Here is a 21,408-nt window from a genome sequence, read left to right as displayed (position 1 = left end):
AAAGTACCAGAACAATGAAGTAAAGAAAAGCTTTTTATAAACTACAGGACATGGAGATTCTTAAGGGAATTATGGAAATGCTTGAGTGGAGGCCTTTACAACTGTGTGGGGAAGTGAGTCCCATAGAGTCGGAGCCGCATGGCTATAACTCTACCCCTAGATGAATTATGGGGGATTCTAGGTACTTCTAAAAGTCTCTTATCAACAGATCGCAGTCTTCAATTGGTGCTGTGGGGTGGAGGGGGGCAGTATGGAAGCAAGAGCGGCTTCAGGTACCTTGGGCCTTTGTCATGTAGAGAGAAACTGTCAAAAGCAATACAATTTTTCTAGCCCATCCTGTAAAATTACAGAAGCTGACTGGTTGGTATGGGCAATTTTTCTTTTTTTATCTTTCCCAATATTTGATAAATCTCTCCCATCATAGGTTACATTTGTTGTGTGTTTAAAGTTATACATAGGTAATAGTTTTATACCTTGATGATGTGGAATACTTTCTAAATTGCTTTCTGTATTTAGATACAGTGCATTTAGAACACGATATACTGTACAACTATTATTGTTACATAGGGTTTTTCCAGCCTTAAGGGCCCCACACACAGCACAATTTTCAGGCATTTTCTCAGTGATCTCTCGTGCTGATATATATATATATATATATATATATATATATATATATATATACACTAGATGTACTCTAATGCAGCACTCAGGCAGCCCTTCAGTGGCGCCACATGGTGATTGCACCTACCAGCACCGTACATAGAACATAGAACACATTAGACTGTGTACAGGGTACACAGAACTAGACATAACACGATTAAAGCACAAGTCTTAAGTCACCAACACATCTTTGCAGGGGACTAATGAAAGGGAAATATTGAGAAATAATTTTCATAGAATCATCAATGTCTTGGTCTAATGAGAGCAGTACAGGTGGTTATGAGAAAGTGGGGGGCACATTCAAGTATGGGGGAAGTATAGCTACATAGGCTGGCCCTGGGGCTTCCCCTTACAGCTCCATGCTCACCATGAGAGGTAGTCCTGGTGTTCTCAGCAATAGGGGTGGTGGGCCTGGTCCAGGTATTCTCATGGCAAAGGTGTGTTAAGGCCACATGTTGTTCCTGAGTTTTGTGGTTATAATGCAGTCCTTCAGAAGTAATGATGGTTTGTTGGTTTCCTTCTGGTTTTCTTCGGTTTAATGCTGGTATAACGCTGATATTAATTTAAAGATGACCCTTTATAACTAGACCCTTCTGACACTAGACCCCTAACATCCTAAAGAACTGATGTCCCAACCAATACTCAATATATCAGCCTAAAGAAACATATGTCCCTCCTGAATTAGCTGCCCCTCCCAATACACCTCCCCCACCAGCAAAAGGTGCTAATCAGACAAGAGCAGTAACACTACCCCAATATTTCTAAGTTCTTGACATAGCACAGGAAAAACCACAATAACAGATTTAAAGCAATGTTCTGCAGTAGAAATCTAAAAATAGGATCAACCCGTTTAAAACAGTGCAAGGTAGTGCTAGAGGGGGCAGGGAAGGCTAAGTATACCTACCTGACCCCTGTTAGGATTCCCTCCTTCGGGATGCTGGTGTCTGTATTCTGACCGACAGAATCCTGACCACCAGTCATCTGTATTTATCCCTGTAGGCCAATGTTGTCTTTTGTAGTGGGAGAACACTAATCCAATAAGCACAGAACATTGAGATATTGCAAATATACTTACACTGACAGGTCTATTCTAAGGTTTCTGTAAAAAGGTGAGGAAGCACCTATGGTAACCGGCCTTGTGTCTTCCTAGTAACAAACCTTGTGTGAAGTATAAATTCTAAGTACTGTACATCTGTTGTCATGGAAACTTTCTAGCACATTAATTGTAACGCTAACATTGAATTTGTATACAGATAGACATTATTTCTGTTTAGTTTCCTTTTAATTGTGGAAGAATAGTCTTAATTATTAAAATATTTTTTCTATCGTTCTTCAAGTTATGTTTTAACAGACTGTAAGCACTCTTGAGTTGGGCCCTCTTTCCTTATGTGCTTTTCCTTCCCTCCCTTACACCACCATCTTCTCCTCACTGCTAACAATGGCACCTTACCTTTTTGGGTTCTGCCACCCTACTGCTTTTGTGCATTCAGAGTTACCTTTTTATTTTCTCGATCAAGTATTCCAGGAGGCATTTACTTGAACAATTGTGAATTGTTAGCTTTTTTTCTTATAAATATTGCAAAATGCAAGGTTCGTTGCTTCAGCCCACTGTCTGAACAAGCCTCTAGAAAAAAACATTCATGCTGCACTCTTCTGTGAAACTACAGTATAGAGAGCTGATTGTTCCTTTTAGAATGTTAAATATTGCTATCCTTTTTTCCCTGAAGCCCAATACACGTTTTTACCTTGACCAATATAATTAAGCCTTCACATTTGAGACTGTTGAATAGAATAGACTGAACAAATAACTTTTTTTTTCCTCCTAACGATTACATTTCTGCTAACCTCTCACTTACAAAATGTTATATTCCTAGGGGTACATTTACTAAGATGGAGTTTCTAATGAAGATGGGATGTTGCCTATAGCAACCAATCAGATTCAACTTCTTATTTATTCAGCACCTTTTAGAAGATAATAGAATCTGATTGGTCCCTAAGGGCAACATCCCATCTTCAGTAGAACTCCCATCTTAGTAAATTTACGCCTTATGCACTTATCTGAAAATATTACTTAGCAGAGAGACCTGGAACTGCCAAACTATTTGTTGCCCTTAGTTAAATTTGAATACATGGCATCTTTTTGTGGAAGCGCTGGTCACGGCTGACATTAATGTAGTCTCCTAGTTAGTTAGTTAGTTAGTTATTGCTATAGGAATCCATGTGAATTGGAGGGTCTGACTCTGTAGCACTTATCCCTTTTTAGATGCCTGAAGGATTGCAATTAACCCTTTGAGTGGCAAGTGAATTTCTCAAAATAGAAAATTGTCACGCAAACATTTTTATTCAAAATAATGACCTGTAAAGTTTATCATATATAGAAGATATCCTTTTTTTATTTAATTTTTTATTTACACAACATTTTTTATTTGTATGAAAAATGTGAACAACGCTGGTATTTTTAGTGGATATTTTGGACATCTCTCACAGATGTTGGTACTCAAAGGGTTAAATGTGTTTTTGAGAAATTACATTTTTGTGACCGTAGTATTACAATTTGTGGTGGGTTATTTAAAAGGAGGGCATACAAAGCTATGGCTCCTCTCTTGTGTGCCCATTTACTTTCATGAGTAGGTAATGGAAAAATAAAGATGAGTAAATTGTAGTCTCTGGGGTTACAAGAGTAATCTGTCCAGAAATGCTGGCTTCCTATCCGTCAGACTGTGACTGTGCATGGGCAGTTGATCGATAACCACTTGATTTTTATGAATTCTCAGATTTAGCTCTAAAATCTAATGAATTTACCTGCACGTTAAATGTAAGGGTTGTATTTAATGCACACAATAATGCCCCTTTCCCACTGCAGCCTTAAAACGGTATTTTGCCGATTTTTGAGGGCAAAATACCGTTTAAGGCTGCAGTGGGAAAGCGCCAGAGTTGAAATACCGTTTAAAGTTAAACGGTATTTCAACCCGTTTTCAGAGCAGGGTTTTGCACGGTAATCTACCGTTTAAGAGGCAATGGGAATGCATCTTAAACGGTAGAGATGATGGCTGGTTTTTTTCAGCCATCATCTCCGTGTGTGTACGCTGCCGGGCTGAAAGATTAACCACTTTCAGCCCGGCGGTACGCCCCGCTGCCACCCCCCGCCCCCCCCTCCCCTCTCCTGTCATACTCACTTGTCCACGGCGCGCTGCCCCGCTGTGTCCGGCTGGCTGCTGCTGCGGCTGGATGCCGTTAGCGACGCTGGCCGGGTCCAGCCACATGCCCCGCCTCCCTCCGTCCTGCTCCACACGGAGCAGCACTGGCCACCAATGTTTGATTTTGTAAGCCAGTAATATATAGATTGCTGGCACATGCCAGCAATCTATATATTTCTGGATCCACTGGGCACCAATGAGAATCGTAAGCCAGTAATATATAGATTGCTGGCACATGCCAGCAATCTATATATTTCTGGATCCACTGGGCACCAATGAGAATCGTAAGCCAGTAATATATAGATTGCTGGCACATGCCAGCAATCTATATATTTCTGGAACCACTGGGCACCAATGAGAATCATAAGCCAGTAATATATAGATTGCTGGCACATGCCAGCAATCTATTTATTACAGGCACCACTGGGCACCAATGATGCTATGGGAATGCATCCTTACTGTTAACAGGCAACAATTCCACTGATTGGTTGTTGCCTGTGTAGTGTCATTTGTGCTGTAAAAACGTTTTGAAGAGCTAAAACGTTTTACCTGCAATGGGAATGGTACTTAAATGGCATTTGAAACTGTAATCTGCTGCAGTGGGAATGCTAAATACCATTTAAGATTACCTGTAAACTTAAACGGGTCTGCAGTGGGAAAGCAGCATAAGTGGATTTCTGTGCATTACCAGACAATTTACCATGTGGAGAATTAGTGAAATAATTTAATTACTCAGGAATGTAAACCCCTAGCAGAGCCGGCCTTATCCAATTTGGTGCCCTAGGCAAGATTTTTTTTGATGCCCCCTAGCAGATGATACCACCACAAAATTTAGTGTTTACACACAAAAAATAACATGCTGGTTTATGACATTTTTATTGTTAAAGAAACAGGTGCTAAACGCAATATATATATATATATATATATATATATATATATATATATATATATAAATATATATTAGTGTAGGCATCAAGATCAAGTCCCCAGACTCAAGACTCACAGTTACACTGGCTGGCTGGAAGAATCACAGGGGCAAGGCACAGGCGCTGATGATGGTGGCTTTTCTCCTGCCACCATACACTCCATTTGCTGCTGCGTGGCTCACTGTCGCTGTCCCTCCTCCACTACTCCCAGCACACGCCGCGGCGGCTGGAGGAGGTGGGACAGAGTGTGGGATGTGAGGGCGAGCACTGAGCCGCCTGCCGCCTGCGTCACCACATGTGTCACGTGGGGGTGCGCCGCGGCTGGCCGGGCGGATGTGAAAACTTTAAGCTGCGCCTGCGCCCGACATCATTGCGAGGGCAGCGGGGCGGGCGGGGGGGGGGGGGGCGGCTGCTGCGGCGCATGAGCCACTACCGTACAGTACGAGTGTGACCTGCGGTATGTCTCCCAGCCCCAGCTTAACGCAATGCTGCCCCTAGGCATAGGCTGCTGCCCTAGGCAATTGCCTAGCCTGCCTATGCCTAGGGCCGGCCCTGACCCCTAGAGATTTCTCTGTACGGTAAAACTTGTGCTATATAACAGAGACTAGAAATACTTTTGTTTTTCATTTTGGTTTTTGTAACATACTAATGTCTACTTTTTTGCCTTATTAATTAACATCTGCTATCAATGCTATTTGCAGCAAGAACCAATTAATGGTTGTTCTGACATTCACCCATTAATACCTTCTTGTTTTATAATTGCTGCTGTTCAAGGAAGTATTTTGAAATGGACATCTGTACCCCCAAGGCTGCTGGGGAAATATCTGACAATCCCTTAGCACCATCTAATGGGCCCCATACATCAGCAATCACAATTTATGGATTTCCAGATACAGGGATTTTTTGGCCAGATAAATGGATTTTACAATCTATCTGACTTTGCCCACACATTACAGATTTATTTCAGTGATCGGCTGATTTTTCCATCTAAAGATTGCATCTTCATATCTGGAAATTGCCCAATCGATTGTCATTTCAGCTGTTCATAATGTAAATAGATGAAGAAGACGAATTGGGAATGCCCACACATATAAAAAAGATCTGCAGATAATACCAGATTATTAAGCATGTTTAAAAACCTGATTAAGCAATCGATTGGCGATTTTGATTGGGATTGCTAAAAGGGGGAGCCCACACATCTAAAATTAATTGTGGCAATCATCTCCATATCTGAAAATTGTCACAATTAATTGCTGATGTATGGGGCCCTTCAGACACAATGGTTTTGATATTCGGTTAATAGCACCAGACCAGTGGCATATAATAGGTGCAGGGTTTGTGTGGTGCACTGCACCGATGCCCACACAAAATGCACCCTATTTATTATACTACCCCTTTCACACTGACAAATATATACCAGGTTATTGGACATGAATGCACAACAATCCAGGAAACTGTTCAATGTGAAAGAGTTCTGGAAGACTGCTCCATGTCTGGGATTTCATCCCGGGTCTTGGGGTTGTACCCGGGATGGTCGTGGGTTCAGGGGCAATGTGAACGGGTATCCTGGGTCGGCGCAACCTGGATCCCGTTCACTGCAGTGTAAAGATGCCCCTGGGGAATGCTGACCTCTCCCTGCTGCACCCAGGCCCTGCTTCCCGATTATGCCACCCGCCCGACTTTATGCCGGGTCGGGCAACCCGGCTTGCACTAGCAAGCCAGGTTGCAGCTGGGATTTTGTACCCGGCTTGCTAGCGCTTTCCATTGTGAAAGGGGTAAGATTCCATCCCTTCTTCAGACTGCACAATGGCCATTATTCTGATTGAGTCGGATGGCTCCGAATGCGGACGGACGGCTGATGGTTGCGCATGTGCAGAGGCGTATCTGCGCATGTGCGAACGCCTCACACATACGAACACGGCGTGAGGTCCATGCAGAAAATGATCGGGGTGGAGAGGGGCATAAAGGGCTGATTGGACTCATTACATATGCATATGCCCTGCGTTTCATGGGCGTTCCCATGAAAACAATGGGCATACGTATGGTAATGAGGCCATGATGCACGTGTGGGGGGCGGACAGTTGACATAGCCGGATGTCAGCTGCCCGCCCACATCCCTGCTTTCATCCGGAAAAATGTCAGAGTGGTCTGAAGCACTCGGTGCTGCCTGAGCACTCGGTTCATCATTTGATGTTTGGCGACCATCGGATGATGGGGGAGGTTCCCACAGATGAAGGAGGTGTTCGCATGAAACATCCACTCGCGATCCGTTCAGGCGGCATCTTACCGCATTCGGACGGTGTGAGCAATCCGTACGGTAGGCGGGGCTAAGAACACTTGGTTCCTGTCTGATATACGCATCCATCCGATTCAATTAGAATAATAACTGAAAATTCAGTCTGTTCTTACATGATTTATGTACAAAACGCCTGATAAATTGGTAAATGTTGAATTTTTCATTTTATATAATAATTTAAATGTGGTAATGATCTGTATAAATAAACATGCTAAAAATATTTTCTGTGATCTACATTAGGATCAAATCCTGCCCATTTTAATATTCAAGATGCTGGTGTTGTTTTTAGAAATGTTTGTGTAACTGCTCATTGACTAGGTATAGTTTTATTCTAGAGTGACTAATGTTTTATTGTATGTTTGTTTTTCAGTGTGCAAAGACCCACCATACAAAGTAGAAGAATCTGGTTATGCTGGTTTCATTTTGCCAATAGAAGTCTACTTTAAAAATAAGGTATTAACACCCCCCCCCCCCTTTTTTTGTTTACATTGAGTTGCATCTCTGCATATCTTCTAAAAGTATTGTTCCTGGTCTATTTTACACAGATTTAGCTTGCAAGGATGTTTGTCCACACACACACACACACACACACACATATATACTATGAGCACAACACTTAACATGATTTGTTTTATTTTTCATAAGTTCTCAAAATTGTACTACAGATCACCGGGGCCCCAATGCCGCTGCTCGCACCATCATTTGCACCAGCCCTGCTCGGGCAAGTTCTGGCCAGATTTAGAGCATAACCACCTAAACACATGAATAACCCGAGCTCGCCTGAGTGCGTCCAAACTACCCCCAATCTCCCCAAGCTGCTGCAAACAGCTGAAGCCAATAGCATCCCCACGAAAGCAGGGGCTGCTGCAGAAGAGAACCTGGCAGCCCATTTAGTGGTGATTATTTCTGGGGCAGAACAAACCTGCCCTGGTAGGTTTGTCCTGCCCCAGAAAAACACACCCCTCAAGGGGTTATTATTACTTCTATGAGCTTTTGTATTTAATACGTAGGCAGCCTTGGGACATTTGCAGTTAACAACACCAGCACCCCGATGCAGTCAGACATTTTCTTTTTGCCATCACATGGATGAACCATTGCTTTAGTCCCCTCCATATCTAGTTCTCGATAGCACATATCACTACATTGGATAAGTGGTGGTTTACTGCAGTTCCCTAAAAAAGTTTATCCTTTTGCAGTCCATTTTTCTTTTTTTTTTTTGCAATTCAAACAGTCTGGTATGTTTACATTAATTGTAATTGTTTTAAATTTTATTCAAAAATGGTCTATATTGAACGATGTTAATGTTCTTATTTTAAAGTGGCTCAGCATTTGATCTGCTACTAGTGCTAGGGCTGCTGAGCCTAACTAGATGTTGGACTTGAAAGGGTCAAATCGAGTTAGAAAAGTAGAAGTCTGAATGTTTTAAAAATATTTTTTGGGACCTAGAACTATAATCTACTATTTACTATACACCAAACCAAAGTTACACTGATTAATAATTTATACTGCATCTTTGACTTTTTTTTGTAATTCCTGGATCAGCCCTGTTTACAGTTGCCCTCACCTGCAGTGTTAAATGTTCTGCCAGCACTTGCAGATAAAATTAACTGCAAGTGCCGGTGATCCTTCTCTCCCTATGCTCTACCTAGAACTTGAGTCGCATGCCCGGATCATTCCCTGGACCAACCTGGGTCATTGGACCCAATTATTTTTCAGGGAACCTTTCACACCGAGCCCTGACGGATCGACCCAACAATAAGCCAAGTTATTTTAGTATTGTCAAAGGTGTATTACTTATATAGCACCCACATATGTAATTGTTTTTTTTTGCTGTTTGTTCCGAATTGTAAAGCACAGAATACTGGTATATAGAAGACTGGTAAGAGGGCCTAACTAGAAGGCTATTTTTTTTTTTACCATACTTTATTTTTATTCGTTTTTTTATTGTAATAAGGCATCAGTGAAAATGTATTACAGAAATATAAAATACTGTGCAACAGGTACTATAGATCATACCAGGTTTTCATTTAGATTCAGAATGGTTATCTTAACATAAATACGTTGAAAGAATCAGATCGGTTTTTAGTTGTGAGTGTCCAGTCAAATAAGTGTAATAAACAATGAATGTGGAAGTGTCATCATTTGTCGAGCAGTACAAAAGTGGAAGTGTCAGAAGTTATATTTCCAGAGCCTGGGGAGGCCTTTTCAAAGATATATATATAATCAATGTAAATTTATTTGGGGATTGTGTGTGAGGTTTTTTTTTTTTTACCATACTTTTTATGTGACCATCTAAAAGCTAATACAATTATAAACATTGGGTTTATTTTAATAGTTGAAACATTAATCCAGTGGTTCCCAAACTGTGCGCCTAGGCTCCATGAGGTGACTCGGAGCACTTGAAAGGGTGTCTCAGGTAGGTGGTCCAGAACCAATTCAAATTATTTATGGCCAATGAAATAGGTAATATCAGTGCTTGTGGCTTCTAATTATAAAATATGTGGGTAAACGGAAGTGAATCATGTTCCACACTACATAAATGGACCCAAGGGTAAAATGTAATCTCTTCTTTAATTTTTTATTCCCCCCCATGAAATTCTCAGTAACCACTTTTAGCCTTTCTGTTCTATGACCCGATGCCGTATTTAGCAAGTTCCCTGTTTCATACAGGCAGCATGTTGATGGCTGTCAAGCTGCCGACAGGTTATAAAACAGCATCGGTGTACGCTAGCACATGCAGGGGATATGCTAAGTAAGATGGAACACTGTACTGTAGCTCCGGTAAATCATATTTTGGATAAATGCTTTTAAATGGTGGAATGCGACCAAAAAGGGCCCATTCGGTATTGTAAATAACTTTTACATTTTCATATACTGTACATTATGGTCAAGAAGCACACTTGCCGTGTATGAAAAAAAAACATCTAGCTCTGGTTTGATGTTTAGCTGATCAAACTCCTATTAAAAGTGAATTTAACATTTTGGGAGATCAGCTTCTTTTTACTTTTTTGCTTCAAATATAGAATTTCATAAATTATTAATTTCCTTCTACATGACATTGATCCTGAGGGATACTGCTGACATATCTACAAGGCAGTTTTTGCAAAGAGTATCTATCAATGTCTGCTAAATGGATTCATTGGCTTCTCAGTGCAGCTATTGATCTATTCTTTAGGAGCAAAATGTCAGCTCTTTTGATACTAAAATGCTTTCTATCTCCAAACTGTGCTATTGGCAGCGTGTATTAATTTGCAGCTTGGTGATTAGTGTTTTCATCAACACATCTTTCAGATTAATGGACCAGATGTATCAAGCTTCAAAAAGTGATAAATTGGTGAGTGATAAACAGCCAGCCAATCAGCTGCTAACTGCCATGTTACAGGTTGGGTTTCAAAAATGACAGATAGGAGCTGTTTGGTTGTTTATCACTCTCCACTTTATCACTTTTTGAAGGTTGATACATCTGGCCCTTAATCATAAATCCAAGTTCTCCTTAGCTAATTATATAAAATCATAAATCCAAGTTCTCCTTAGCTAATTATATAAAAAAAAACAATCTCAAAAGCGTTTACTTCTGGACCTAGTGGCTGTGTTAGACACACAAGTGTATAGAGCTTAATTCATGTTTGTATGGAATTGCTGTGGAAGCAGCTGTGGGTATAATAACCATAATAAGGGGAGTGGACTCTTGCCACGGCCCAGAGTGCAAGGCTGTGGTGGCAGCAAGAAAAAAGACCACCCTAAGGCAGTCAGAGGACACTGCTGTGGGATGTGAGGTCAAAGTGAAGCTGCTACTTAGAGGGACTGAGTAGGTCCCTAGATAGAGAAAAAAGGATAAAAGAAGAAAGTAGCGCTTACCAATGAGGAATTAAAGTAAAAAAACATTTAATGTACATACACATCACAATAAAAAATTACATAGACATAATGGGTAATGAATAATAAAAATCTCTCATATACGGCCCTTTGTATACGCCACTGTGTGAATATTAGTAAATATTGGTTAGGATCCGCTCCTATTATACCGCCTGAATAATGTCCCAATTTGGAACGATGCAGTTCTTAGAGGGAATGAGTTAGCTTTCCACTGGATTCAAAAAGGTGTTATTGGAGGTAGATATATTTACCACTGCGGGTCCCCTTGGAGTCTTATATCCATTTAGGATTGCATGAAAAGCTGTGATCTTGGTTGGGTGAAGTAGGTGGAACTTTCTCTGCTTTAGGAATCACGATGACTTTGTGGAAAGAGATGTATAATTTTTCCCAAATAGGTAGTTCTCCGAAATGTAAGGCAATAGAGACGGCTGGATGGATCCAAAAGGTGCACAGTGCAGCGATGGCAGTTAGCGGCCTTGAGAGTAGCAGCTTCAAACGCGTTTCACTGCCTCTAGGGGCAGCTTTTTCAAGGCTGCTACCCCACTGGCGCTCATTGCAGCTTTTGTTCCCATCTTCCTGCACCCTTGGCGCTTGTTGTGACATGCCATGACATCACACTTGCCAGCACATGCTGTTGCTGAGCCTTGCTGCTGTGCTGAAAGCCGATCACAGACCAGATTGCTTGCAACTAATCCTACAGCTCACAAATTGAGGTTTTTTGTTTCTATGGAGTGACCCAGTGGCTGGAGCATGCGCTATGTCGCACAGCTAGGAGGACGCTGACACCAGTGTCTCTGGTGCCGTTGTCAGGCTGTTTTACTCCTTTGGCTCCTGCTTCTCCTGCCAGCAATTCCTGAGCCCTCCTGGCTGCGACCCAGGTCCATGGTAAGCTGGGCCCTTTTATACTGTACATTTTAATCTTTTCATTTAAAATGTTTATATACATCAGAGAGGTGTCTTAGATCTGCGAGCACTGTAGAAATCATCCGATGGTTGGCACCATCGGATGATTTTGCCAGGGACGTGTGGTGAGGTAAATGGCTCAAGCGTCCCAGGAAATTACCAGAGCCAGATATGCCCACAATATATGACCCATCAGGTACATGCCGACATTATACACATGTACAGCAGTATACACTGCTGGAGATTTGCAGAGTTTTGACAAGAGATGTGCAGAAAAGGTAGCCAGGTGAGGCACTGCCTCACCTGCCATAGACTTTTTTCTCCACAGTTTTGACTATAAAAATGGTTAGAATAATAAAAATAAGATTTTTTTTTATATATTCTTTGTATTTTTGACATACTTTATAAATTCAAAACTCCAGCATATACGCTAGTATAACAGGAAAGGCTGAGCCTCACCCCACCGCACGCCACTGGATTTTGCCTCCGCCCGCAAGACTGCAAATAGATGTTTATGCCAAAATGGATAAGGCCGGCTCTGCCATTATCAGTAGAGATTGTAGCACGCATGCTAGTCTTAAGGCCCAGGATTGCAGACTAGCAAGGAGGACCTGTCCCCAGCCCAGAAACCTGTGGAGCCTACAGGGTGAGCCCATATCTTTTTGTAACACTCTGTTCTTACCATCCCTGGCTCCACCTCTTCAGCTGGGTAAGGAGGGATTCATTTTATTTTGTGTATTTTTATATATCCTGCATTTTTTTATATGGAATAAACTTCAATTTTATGGAATAAATATTGTGTCAAGTTTTACCCAGTGCGCTAAAGGTTCCTTCTATCCATTTCTTCAGTCCTGATCTTATATTGCAATGCTTCATATAATGTTTCTATATTGTGTCTATAATAAATGGTTTTAATTATTTTTCATCCCTTGAGTTTAATTATTGACCTATCCTTAATAATTAGCGCTGTGTCCCCTTTTTTTTTTTTTGCTTCCTGGTTATTGGGGATGACTTTCCCATTTTCACAACTGCTGGATCAAATTGGAGCCCTTCATAGCACATTATCAGACCCCTAGGGAGTCACCATTTTTTTTGCAGTCCTGATCGTACGCTTACTTCAGTGTTTGCCAACAGTAAAGGCATCATGCTTTTTGGAACCGGGTGAAAAAATTACACCACTCTCTCCACTTGGCATTCGCCTGGTTTACAAGTGGCAACTGCAGCTCACCCGTGAATATCGTACTTGTGGAGTTCCCACCTCACTGTTAGATACTGGATGTGGGATGCAGGAATTAACCTCTGCTGTTTCTTTTGAGGTGGTTGTCTTATTCTTAGTCACAATCATCCGCAATGTCCTCAGTGGAACTCAGTATACAGTTTTGTAGAAGCTGGTGTTTAGCTCATCATGGTGTTTTTACAGATACATTATATGCAATCATTACCTTTTTAATACTGTTCCTGATATCCCAAATAAACTGGCTACTGCTGTCTCACACACCCACTAGGCAGACACCAGCAGTTTGCATTCTCTAAAAGTTTGTGAGCTCAGCCATGATTCATTACCACCTGCACAGTCCAATGTTGACAGAGCAACAGATACCTCCAACCACTTCAACAACTTTCCTCTCATATGAGAAACACCAACCACTATGTCTACTATGTCCAGTTGGATGTCTTAAATGCATGTCTAGTTCATGCAGTCTGTTGCAGACAATTTAACAGAATATATGTTACATCTACATAGGGGATATTTTATCTGTAGCCCTCATTACTAACCACTTTGGCATTATATACAAGAGTCATAGCCATCAACAACCACACAAATGTCACTCTTCCTTTTCCCTGCCCAGTTCCTTCTCCTTTTTTTTAAAAATTGCAGTTGACTGAAATGAATATCTGTGCTGGACAAGGATCATAACCAGGCATTGGTTTTTTGCTGCTTGAGGCTGAATTGGTTATTCCAGTGCCTTTAAAGTTACATCATTAGTCTAGCCTATACTACTTGCTATAAACAGCTATGGTACAATAGTTTAGCTGGAGGCAAAAAAACGAATTAACCAAGGCTAAATCTATTTTATTTAATGTAAATACTTTCGGTAGGTTATAGCGCACCGACAGTCAAGATTACGTCATTAATCTGACATCGGAATTCCGACTCCCGGGACTCAGACAGCAGGGCGAGCGCAACAAAGCCCCTTGCGGGTTTACTGTGCTCACCACGTTGCGGGCTTGGTGGCTCTCTGCGCTCACCACCTATTTTATTGTCAGTATGTGGGTCATGGACGGGAATCTCGAATGTCGGAGTTTTAACAATCAGGATTACAACATTGGTAAAATGACTGTCGGGAGATCATCAGGCACCCAATAGATCACCATTTGAGCTTACATTCGGTGCTATGCTGCAGGTTGTTTTTTTTTGCAAAGCCAGTTGCCAGGCAGCCATGTTTCGAGGGTGACATCATGCAGCCGCCACAGCCCTGTCTGGAAATTGTCCAGACACAACTGCTTTGTTCAGACCACAGCCTTACCATGGTCAGTTGCTGCATTTGCAAAGCTGAGTTGCCATGCCTTAGACATTGATCACATTTTTTGCAGTGCTATTGTAGTTTAAGTGCTGGGTATGGCACTGGTGCATGTGCTCATAAACCTATTGCAATTTTCAGCAATTTGTGTCTCATGCTGAATCTGACAATAGTTAGATTTGTTTATGTAGTTTAAGATACATTTGAAACCGTTTACAAATAGAATATATTTTTCACTTTTGACATTCCACATAGTTAACGGTTTTATGGGCAAAGTAGATACTTTTCATGACTTTGTTTTTCAATAAATGTATTACATAACTCTTTTCTCCAGCACAATTTTTTCTTTATTTTAATATTGTTTATATATCATTTGATTACTATTTTTATTCTGCTGTCTTGAATGGTTACTTTATGTAATTATTGTATTCCTTGACATTCCCTATGTATCAACAAGCTAGTTGAGAAATATAGTAAAAAATAAACTTCAGTAATGCAGATTTATTGACTGCATCCCTGGGTTGTTTTATTTCCATAGGAAGAACCTAAGAAAGTTCGCTTTGACTATGACCTATTTCTTCACCTTGAAGGCCATCCTCCTGTGAACCACCTCCGCTGTGAGAAACTCACCTTTAACAACCCAACTGAGGAGTTCAGGAAGAAGCTGCTTAAAGCCGGAGGGGTGAGTATACCTGTCATTTTGTAGAACGCACAGCACTCACAGCCAACAAAAGCTCTGTTTGAGAACTTTCTAAGAGCATAACACTATTTATTAATGTGATAAAGTAAAAGGCTCACTTCTTCAAACATTGGTCACCTTGGACCTTCAAAATCTATTGTACAGTCAAAAGAAGTAGAAAGCACACTCTATCACACCGTGTCAAATCTATTGGGACAAACTTAACAATTATATAGACCCCTTACCAAGTGAAATGTTATAAATGAAACAAGTATTTACTGTGTTAACAGAAATTTGAAAAACAAAAAATGATCCAAACGATTCAATAAAAGAATAAAATATGTATTTGGAATGGACAGTAAAAAATATCTGACCTGTAATGGCTTCTGTCTTTACCTGTCCACTCACTTTTATTCATGTCCGAATCTGTATAGGAGGTCATTAAATATGTTAAGTGTAGCCTTCAACATTACCAGGTTCAATTTAAAAATGTAAGAAATGTACTATTCTGTAATGCTGGTTACGTTATTTAGTTTAGATAAAAGATATATAAATTATAATATAAAGTACTAGTTATTTATTGAACGCACACACATATTCTGCAGTGTTTTACAGAGAATATTTGATGATTCATGTCAGTCCCTGCCCCAGTGGAGCTTACAGTCTATTATAAATACTGTAGACTGCATGTTTATTTTTATTTATTTATTTACAGTCTCTTATATAGCGCAGTAGATTCCGTTGCACTTTACAATTGTAGACCTTGATAGAACAAACTGGTAACAGATGTACATGGAGGTAGGAGGGCCCTGCTGCAATCTTAGGGACATAGGAGGGAAACACAAGGACAGGCACCAGTAATAGCATAGCAGTCCCACCAAGTTGCATATCTGGAAGGGAAGCTATATGATACATTAGTGCCTCAGAGAGTTAAATGTGTGGTACTATAATATGATAAGCTTGCCTGAAGAGGTGAGTTTTCAGGAATGCTTGAAAAGTTGGAGGCTAGAGGAGAGTCTTACTGTGCGTGGGAAGGCATTCCATAGGGTGGGCTCAACCCGATGAAAGTCCTGTAATAGTGAATGGGAGCTAGTAATACATTCAGAGGACAGATGCAGCTCTTGTGCAGAGCAGAGTGGTCGAGTGGCCTACAACATACGACTTCTTTAGCAGAACTTTTCATAGTAGCTACTAGAAGTTTGTGTTTTTGTTAGGAAATCACAGAAGTCCAGCTGTAATTTACATCATATATGCATTGGAGGTTGCTGGATTTTGGCTTAGTGTATAGGTGTCAGTGTTGCTACAGTTTTTTTTTATAGAGTTCTTTCCCTGCCCTACAATTTTCCTATTTTCTACTATTTTAATTTAATTGTTACATTGACCTACAGTAGTAAAACCACTTCTAACAGAGCCAGGTACAGTCGATTCTCTTATCAATATGTCACTGACAACCTTGTTGACTTGCAATAAAACTGGCTCTTAGTGCATAATACAGAGATAAACAGAGTGCCTGTTGTTTGGAAAGGAACAGGTGAACAAACACAAGGTGCTTTACCAGAAAATTCCCAATACAATGTATGTTGCAAGCCACTTTATTTTACATCAGCCTTCGAGATGAATGCTTCCCTGTAAAAAGCCATAGCTGCTATAGGCTTTACATAGTGGCTCATCATTTGTGTTCTGAGGAAAGAGACTACTGTTTGATAAATATTAAGGGGGATATTCAATCTCCGGCGAGCATTTCCCGTCGGGGAGATGCCCGCTGGGTCCTATTCAATGCTGTCTTCCCCAACAGCATTGAGCAGGGTATCTCGGCAGAACGAGCCCGACATCACAAGCTGTCTGGCTCGTTCTGCCGAGAACGGCCGGGTAGTGACGAGCTGCCGGCTGCAGCTCGCCTGTTCCCGGCCGCAACTCGCGGCCATTCCCCCTTCTCGCTCCACGACCGCCGTGAACCAGTCCTGTTCTTTGTCAGCTCGACCGAGAACGTGCAGGCGGGATTCAATGTCCCACCTGCCGGGGAGCGGGAAGGGGGCGTGGCCGTGAGATGCGGCCGGAAAGAGGCGAGCTGCAGCCGGCAGCTCGTCACTTTCCGGCCGTTCTCGGCAGAACGAGCCCGACAGCTTGTGATGTCGGGCTCGTTCTGCCGAGATACCCTGCTTAATGCTGTCGGGGAAGACAGAATTGAATAGGGCCTGACGGGAGAGGCTCGCCGGAGATTGATGTTCCTTAGAAAATCCCCCTAAGGGTCTGTGAAAGATTCATTGCTGGCCTATAAAAAGTAGAATCCAGTATCAAAAAGAGTTAATCTCCTTAAAAATAGTGATCTTTTATTGCATGCTATTGCGATGCTTTATAGCTCACGCTTACCATAATATTTTAAAATAATACTAAATTATTTAAAATAATTACTTTTTGGTCTTTAGCAGTGCAGGATCAACAAACAAGGTTGGTGAGTTGGTTGTGAGGGTCCCCACATAGTACACACATGCTACAATCACAGGGAATTGAACTGAGGTTTCTATGTGGTATACTGTGAACTTCATATTTTTTATGCTGGGCATAATTACATATTAAATTAATTTTAAAAACATTTTGTCCGGAACAATTTTATTGGTGGGACCCCACAAGGTAGTTGCCTTGGGGCCTATTAAAACCTTAGTCCTGCCACATTCTATATTTTTCCATAGATTTACTTTCTCCTTTTAGCTCTCCATCAAGTATTGGTGAAAAGCACCTACACAACTAGAATTGATGTGTATCTGTCCCTTTGAGTGTCAACGTTGCTGTGAGAGATGTGCAAAATATCCTCTAAATATGCCAGGGTCGTAGTCGAGGAATTTGAATCACTTTAGTTATTGCCAGCATACAATCTGAAGTCAATTTATTGACGTTAAGTTAAATATTGCACACAAAAAAAGAACAGTCGTGGGAGCAACGTTGGTGTTATTTAGCTTTTTACACATCTCTCACAGCAATGGTGGCACTCAAAGGGTTAAACAGACACCGTGAGATTCTGAGATGTTCTAATACATAGTAATATACTGTAAGAATAGATTTCGTTATAGCATCAGCCTGGTAATAACTGGCTTGCAGTTGGGGCATGAATCTTATTTTAATTAAACACAAGTCAGTACAGCAGTAAACAAATGATTATGTTTGCATATTTATGTTGCTTATCATTTATCATCTATGTTTCCGTACTCAGTCTGAAATATGTAAACAAATGTAAATTAAACAGAAACAATCCAGCTCAAATGCACTGGCAAAGATGTCTTTGCAGATCGGTAAAAATAGTTTAAAACATTTCCGCAAAAACAACTGACTACACTTAAGCTGGGTACATATTATGTGGTAAAGGCAGATGATAAGAGCGATAATTACTTTATATCGTTGATATTATCGTGCATATTGTTAACAATGCACATTCCTGTGGGTCATTAATGATAACCTATGTTTTCTGAACATGCAGTCAAACCTTTCAATATTGTCAGCAACTGCATGTTCGACGGGCCCCGGTGACGTCACTGGACAGTATCATCAAACCTTTTACTGCAGTGCTAAAGTGGTTTGCATTGAAAAAGTGCTTTGTGATATATCCTGGTCGGTTTGGGTGCTAGAATGTACATTCACAACCAGTGTGCGGGAGCTACAGGTGCATGAAGTAGGCTATTCTGCTTACTAAAACATTACATATGTTATTAAAAATGTCAGGACTTAAAGGAACATGTACACATTAATCCATTCTTCCTGGATTTATGTATACATTAGTGGCTAAAAAGCAAATTAACTGCTTATAGAAGTGATCAGGTCTAAATTTACTATACGTTTGAACTTTACTAGGGGACACCAGGTGCTGTTCATTATCATGCTGTAATTCACTGCATCAAGCATACAATAAGCATTTTGATTGATGCAGACTTTTTTTACTTAAAATGTCCATGGATCAAATATTCCATCCACGTGATGTACCAAATGAGGAAGCCATCTTGGATGCACCATGTAGGAATTTCCTGGGTGGAATAGGTCACACCTTGAAGAAGAGGCACAAAATAGAGTGATAACCGCATCCTAATGCTTTGAGTAGGATCCCACCATAACCATCTGGTCTATGAATTTTTCATTCTATCCATGAGCATACCAGGTGAGGCAACTGTGTTAGGCATACTACGGAGGTCATAATGTGGGAAGTAAGTCATACAACAAGCTCCTCAAGTTAAAGTGTGGAGGTGGCCTCTTAGAAGTTCCACAGCCCCCACTTGCTTTAAGTACAACAATGATATCTTACTCCTAAACCTCTTTAATTTTGGTCTCCCCTCCCCCCAAGATCCTGGCACCCTATAGGCAACTTCTTAAAGCTGCCTGATGCTAGAGCCAGCCCTGTCCCTAAAACCACCACAATCAAGTTCAAAACTACTCAACCCAAATTCAGTCCTTACTAAAACTTTACCACGGTATTCCGATCTCGTACATGTCTGACTGAGGTCTCTCTGATAACCAGGACTACTTGTTTCTAAAACCTCTCCTGTTTTGGTCTCTCTGTACAGAGCTTCCTTTCTACTTGATCAAACAAAGGTTCCAACCTTCAATCTTTCCAAAACTTTCTTCTATACTAACATCTACAGACACAATTTGTACACCAAATTCCATTAGTCAACCGTGTTTACATTGCCCTCTCCTTTTGGACTCTCTCCTTATTAGCAGGGCCCTTTCTAACCTTAGCTTCAAACCTGCAATTGTTTGTTTATCTCACACTGGGGCAGATGTATTAAGCTTGGTGAAGTGATAAAGTGTCTGTTTTTATCACCGGCCAATCAGCTTCTACCTGTAAAGTTACAAGCTTGGTTTGAAAAATGACAAGTAGGAGCTGATTGGCCGGTGATAAAAACCAGATAGGTACTTTATCGCTTCACAGAGCTTAATAAATCTACACACCTGTTTTGTATGTTTTATCATGATTGCTAATTGTCCAGTGCTGTGCTGTTTTACAAATATTTTTTCATATCGACCCTCCCATATCCATTTCTGTGTCTGTGACCCAATCCTTAAATACAAAGTGCTTTTGTGTTTCATATACGTGTTACACATAGCCTGATGGTCCTTTTTATACAGTATTGTTTTTAACAATTTTGTTCATGAAATAATGTTTGTCAATGAAAAATCAGAAAGCAAAGGTGTCACTATCTCCATTGAACTGATTTTTTGGGATAGATAAAGCAGATTGCTATAGAGATATGTATATAGAGATAGTAAAATAGTCATTATTCATGATCTTTTATTGATTTACTGGTGTTTGCAAAATTTTGAAATTAGAAGCAACAATGATTGCGGACACGATAGATAAATCAGCACTGTATTATACTCCACAGTAACAAGTACTGTATTTTCTTCGTTTTAACTTTGAAAGCAGTACATTACTGTTCCTTAGAAAATTAATATATGTTGTGTATAATATTATTTTTGTAAAGTTTGTTGTGGATATGGTCCTACTCGCTAGAAGTTAATATTTAGGCTGTTTTTGTATTAATGCAACCTAATGTTTTTTTCCCCTTTTGGTTTGTTTCTTTTTCTGGCATTAGATAATGGTTATGTCAGAGGGGTCATCCTTTTCTTCAGGCACTAGTCTTCATCTCCCCAGCCTCCCCAGTAATTCCTTATCGTTCTCTGATGTAAAGAAGAGCAAATCATCTCATGGATCCAAGGTGAGCACTATAATTACCAAACAATGCATTAAGAGCCTTATGTCTGCTGAATATGGAGGGGAAAATCCTTAACTAAGATTTAATTAGTTTTCCTTCTAGGAACTTAATGGGGCAGGGCGCTGCTACACGGGTGCAGCATAGGAGGGGCAGACAGGGCCTGCCGACGTCACTAAAGGGGGTGGTTCCGGGTCGTGGCCTCACTAAAGGGGGCAGGCCCGGCCGTGACCAAGTCCCTGATCTGCCGGGGAAGCACCGGGCATCGCCATCTACGGCGGCACTGGGCTTACCCAGGGCACACCGGTGGGAGATGCAGCAGGCTCTGTTAGCGGGGCAGAGCGCATTTTGCCCTTTAAAAATCGGGCAGGGCGCAGCACCAAGCTAAAACAGCTTAGCGGGAACACTATCAATGATGCGTAGCTATAGCATAACGAATGATAGGCACAGTGCGCCATGGCTCATGCCAGCTCCTGCATCTGGCTAGCAGGGTATCTGAATTTGCAAACTGCAGCTAGAATTTTGACTGCACTGCCAGCCAGCGTGTTCTGTGGATGCTCTAGATGTGGATACTGCAGCTCTTACAGATCCCCGGAGAATCCTTAGGTAGCGCTCTAATGTCTGAAATATGGTAGGCCTGTCCTCTATGCATA

The 21,408-nt window shown here is 41.1% G+C and overlaps 1 protein-coding gene across 3 annotated transcripts in view; it reads left to right on the top strand.

The window, feature by feature from the left end:
- Positions 1–21,408, top strand: part of MLLT3 (MLLT3 super elongation complex subunit) — a 326,771-nt gene that overhangs the window by 225,070 nt on the left and 80,293 nt on the right. For all 3 annotated transcript variants that reach the window (XM_083184699.1, XM_083184707.1, XM_083184689.1), the window contains exons 3-5: positions 7,450–7,532; positions 14,919–15,062; positions 20,639–20,761. In XM_083184699.1, coding sequence (XP_083040825.1) covers positions 7,450–7,532; positions 14,919–15,062; positions 20,639–20,761 — 350 coding nt within the window. The remainder of the gene's footprint in view (positions 1–7,449; positions 7,533–14,918; positions 15,063–20,638; positions 20,762–21,408) is intronic.

The sequence above is a fragment of the Crinia signifera genome, chromosome 1, assembly GCF_055691185.1.
Source record: "Crinia signifera chromosome 1, ASM5569118v1, whole genome shotgun sequence".
Lineage (NCBI taxonomy): Eukaryota > Metazoa > Chordata > Amphibia > Anura > Myobatrachidae > Crinia > Crinia signifera.
This window is presented reverse-complemented; position numbering and strand designations above follow the sequence as displayed.